The following is a 4,778-nucleotide window of genomic DNA, read 5'->3' on the forward strand; positions in this document are numbered from 1 at the left end:
CTTTTGTAGAAATTAGCACCTTAAAGCCTGATTTTTACTTCTGAGTCAAGTGATCGGCGTGACCCATGGTGCATGCAATGCGAGTAGCTGTGCATTTATACTTCTGCGTGCTGTTTCTGTTGCTCTTCAATAACACTTCCGAAACGCTAGTTGACAGTGAGGTGTTTATGTTCCTCTGTGACGCGTTTCTTCGCTGGTGTTTTTTTTTTCTGAACGCCTCCTTAATGTACAAGTGGTTCAAACTCGCTTATTTTGAGGCAAGAACCAGCGGACGTGCAACAACTTTAACCATGAGGTAAACGCAAAGCAAAACTTTCCATCCAGAGCTCCTTCACGGGACTCCACACAAACAATCGCTCCATCGGGCTCGTAAAACTCCTTTGCCTAACAAAACTCATTGCGGGGCCTGATAGAATCTTTTAAACTCACCAGTGAAAGGGTTAATAACAGTAGTAAAGCAGCGGTGGTATAGTTACTTTGCATTGCAAGACTAAAGACACATTTTTATTCACTCTCCTTTTGTAGATCATTCGTTTTTCCATCTGTTGTCATGTATAGCTGCACTGCAGAAAAAGCTTTTCTTTCTTAATCATTTCATCTAGTTTCCTGTCCAAATATCTAAAAAATCTTACATCAAGAACATACAAGAAAAATGGCATGAGAAAATAAAGTGATGCTTAAAACTTCTGTTTTGTTTTAAGCAAACAATCACTTAGTTTTCATGCTTTTTTTTGTTTTTTAGGATACAAGACATAAATTCTCTTGCTATTTCAGGTGTCTAGTATGTATCTTGATTTAAAGGGCACCTATGGTGAAAAATCTACTTTTCAAGCTATTTGGACAAACATATGTGTATATATAGTGTATAGACCATCATATTGAGCTGATATAAACACACCCAGTCCTTTTTTTTTTAAATTTAACAACATAAAGACGGTGGACCAATTAGAGCGGTTTTCAGACCGACCGCAACTTTACGTAGGAGTGCGGTCCCCCCGCCCACCGAATTGATTGACAGCTGCGCGCATTCACATGTCCAGGGAGTCACGTGTATGTCAACAAGACCAGACATACGCAAAGCAACCAGGAATAAAAGGTCTGTTCAGTTCGCTAGGATCAGCAATCATCATCAAATGTGATTAAGAGTAAGTTTCACATGTTTAAAGTGTTTTAAAACAGTGCTCGTGTGTAATTAATTACAGCGATTTACTTCAGCTTTACTTCATCAGCACAGCCGTGTGTCAGAACAATTATAAAGTAAGACGCTTCAATCCCGGTTTGTGGACGTTAAATCAGAAATTTATTTTGTACAATAACATAACAGATATCCACACAGCAGTGGAGATTAGCCTGAATCCTTTCACATTTGAGTGCAAATACAGTGCAAAGCTAAGCGCGGTCTGTCTGCCTCCCTGTTTCTGCGTGTGCGCGTATGAACTTTGTAACGATATTGCGTGTGACTCATCAACGCGACTGCACAACAAACACTGATTAACGTTAGTAAAGTTCTTACTGCAGTATTTCTCACAAACGCTACGTGAGACCTTCTTCCTTTAAGTCTGTCTGTTGTCTGACGCAGCCGAGGGAGGAGATTAAAGCACGCGGGAAGGCACGTAGAAACAGTAGGCGGGAAAGACTCGTCTTAAAGGCGCAGTACGACAAAACCACTCCCTGGTGGAAATGGGTATAAAACAGTATCTTGTAAAGGGTATAATGAAAAATCTGATGGATGTTTTGAGCTGAAACTTTATATACACATTATAGAGACGCAAAAGACTTGTATTAAATCTGAAAAAAGGGGTAACCGAGGTGACCTTTAAGATTTTTATTTTATACGATTTTTATTTAAATAATGTATTTTTTAAATCCGATTTATCGATTAATTAAAAAAAATCGACAAATTTATTGATTATTAAAATAATCGTTAGTTGCAGCCCTTAACTTGTTATGTCCACATGTCTCCTCATTCATTTAATTTTTTTGTGTGTTGTGTATGACCTTGCTCAATGAGCATGGGTTAAGGTTTCAAAGTGTCACATTGCAATTAGTTTATTTTATTTTTATCTTTTTTACATTTACAGGGCCTAATACTAAGGATTTACTCATTTTTCTCTGGCCAGACCAAATCTTTTCCTTGCCTCAAAATTTAAATGTCGAAACAAGCAAAATATATATACACATACACTTTTATTCAACATAAATGTCCTTTAAAAAACACATAACTAAAAAAAAATAGACATTTAAAAATGATTTACATGTATCTAAAACGTACAGTAGTTTGTCCACCCTAAAGGTTCCAGATCACCAGTTAACTATACATAATGCGGGTGGACTATTCAAGCAATGTTATTGTAAAGGCTGGTCAGCTGTGAGCACGACGCTGAAGCCATCATCAGTGAGTGAGGAGAGCCTGTGATCTTCTCATTCCGTATTCAGTGAAACGGCAGATTATAGTGTGTGTGTCTGTGCATAAGTACACTTACAGTTCTGTTTACTAACTGTTCTAAGAGCTGAGCTGCTTATTTAAATTTTCTCAGACATATCAAGGCAAATGTGCAAAGTTCTCTCTTACATACCTAGACACACGCACACACGACACAAACACTATAGTCCATATAATACCCAGAAACTAGCGGGTTTTTTTTTTGCACTGCAAATGATGGTTAACAATCAAAATCTCTCGACTTGCCTGGGAACGCCTCGGGATCCCCCGGAAGAGCTGGAGGAAGTGTCTAGGGATAGGAAAGTCTGGGGTTCTCTCCCAAGACTGCTACCCCAGAAAAGAGGCAGAGGTTTTTGAAAATTTTCAAATGATTTCCCCAAAATGTGTGTCAAAATAAGATTGGTCACCAAAAGGCATTTTGTTTGCTGAAACAGAGAAAGTTGTGGCCAAATTAAGCCTCATGAGTGGATCAAAACCTCCCCAACTGCACATAAGCTTAAGTTGCGTTTTTCAACATTTTTAGACTCGCTGTGACTTAAACTGAAAGGGTAATTAAAAATTAATAAAAAGAAAGCATTCAGTCCTTTGAGAGCTGTATACTTAAAGTTAACTGAAGCTTACAGTTCTGGGGTCAGATTTATAAAGTTAGCATAGAAATCGTCCTTACAGTGAGTGTACATTTATGTAGTTTGTTTCTTTATGATAATAGCTCATATGATGATTTAAAGTGGTTAATTTAAGTCAATATTTAAGTTAAATGTAGTAACTTAGACTTACAGCTGCTCACACTCTTGTCAAGGTTTTTTTTTATTCATAGATAACGTTTTTTTGGGGGGATGTGTCTTATGCACTTTTCCATTTGTTTTTTGCTTATGTCGCATTTATAAACGAGACCCCTCATCTCCTGAATGCGCGCGTGTGTGTGATTTGCAGGTTCATGGCTCAGCATCCAGAGATGGACTTCTCTAAAGCCAAGTTCAGCTGAGAGACGCTCGTGCTGCGTGAACATGTGAATGATCATCTCTGTACATGTGATTCTGATCTGCTTATCACACCATAAGTTCGAGCTGCTTGTGTTTGCTTCGGTCATTGTTCGCCTAATAAGTTTCACTGTTGTGATGGTGGAAAGTCATGATACACCATCTCTTGCTTTTGTTGTTTTTTTAATAAATCATTTCAAACCCTCTCAGGTTGTGCAAATATGGCTCTTATTATGGCAGTTAATGCTTTATAAATGATCCATTGATGCAAGTTTCGATGCAGTGGCTTCTCAGATGAGAACACATGTTAAGCAGGACCTAATTTTGTTAGGAGCAACCTGATTTATTGGTTATGGTTTGCTGTTTGTGGTTGTGCTGCCATGTTAGAATGTGATGTTTGTTAATTATTTATTGTTGGTGTTTATATGAGCTCATCATTTTTTTTAAGTGCAATATAATGTACAATATTAATATACAATGTCACATTATATATAATTCTAAGTATGTATTTAATTGGATAAATTTTATAAATAATAACATTGGTTTAATTTTGATTTCCAAGACTCAGGTGGTGTTTAGTTGAGTAAAATTCATTAAAATGACTTTGACTCGTAAATTTGACAAAACATAAACACCAATTATACTGTATAAAATAACTATTGTAATAGAAAAAATATATATTTTTAAAATTAATGGAAGGCAGAACTTTATATTTGAAGTATTTAATAGTTGAACTGATAGGCTTGATTAACGTACAAAGCAAAATCCATCTCAAGCACCACAAGATGGCAGTGTTGGCCAATAGTTATTGATCTATTTTTCTCGTTTTTGTGTGGGAGCTTCAATGTGTTATTCTTCTCTAGTCCACGGAGTGGCAGAATTGTCCCTCATGTTTTTTTAACAGACTTGAGGTTTAACACTAACTATTACGCATACTACAGCTATTGCTTACAATTTTGGCTACTGTAAGAAACCGTAGAAAATCAATATGTGATTTTGCAAAAAACACATGCATAATTGAATTGTAGCTCATTAAAACCTTGTGTAGCAACTTGTACTCGCTGTGGGACAAGGTCTAAAAACACTACAGTAAGACTCTAGATGTATCTACTTCCCCCTATTATTTTTAAACAGTTCCTCTAAGCTTTTTAAAATCCAGTAAGCAGATATTTAAGTCTTTAACTTTTTCATTTTATGTAATTTCTTTTTAATTTTTTTGTTTGTTTGTTTTTATCCTCATTCATGAGATGATTTTTTTGTAATTCAGTGTTTGTTAGAAACTGCTTGTAGACCTACACTTGTTTAGATTTTTAATTTTTTTTTATTTTTTCTCCAGCAGCGGTTATTTATAATAA

General features: G+C 36.1%; 1 protein-coding gene across 1 annotated transcript in view; it reads left to right on the forward strand.

Moving 5' to 3' along the window:
• Positions 1-3,632, forward strand: part of nudc (nudC nuclear distribution protein) — a 12,182-nt gene extending 8,550 nt beyond the window's left edge. Inside the window, 1 exon segment of the mRNA NM_200919.1 lies at positions 3,377-3,632. Within this exon segment, the coding sequence (NP_957213.1) occupies positions 3,377-3,428 (52 nt within the window). The 3' untranslated portion in view covers positions 3,429-3,632.
• The last annotated feature ends 1,146 nt before the right edge of the window (positions 3,633-4,778 follow it).

Source organism: Danio rerio, chromosome 19 (assembly GCF_049306965.1).
Source record: "Danio rerio strain Tuebingen ecotype United States chromosome 19, GRCz12tu, whole genome shotgun sequence".
NCBI classification, from domain to species: Eukaryota; Metazoa; Chordata; class Actinopteri; order Cypriniformes; family Danionidae; genus Danio; species Danio rerio.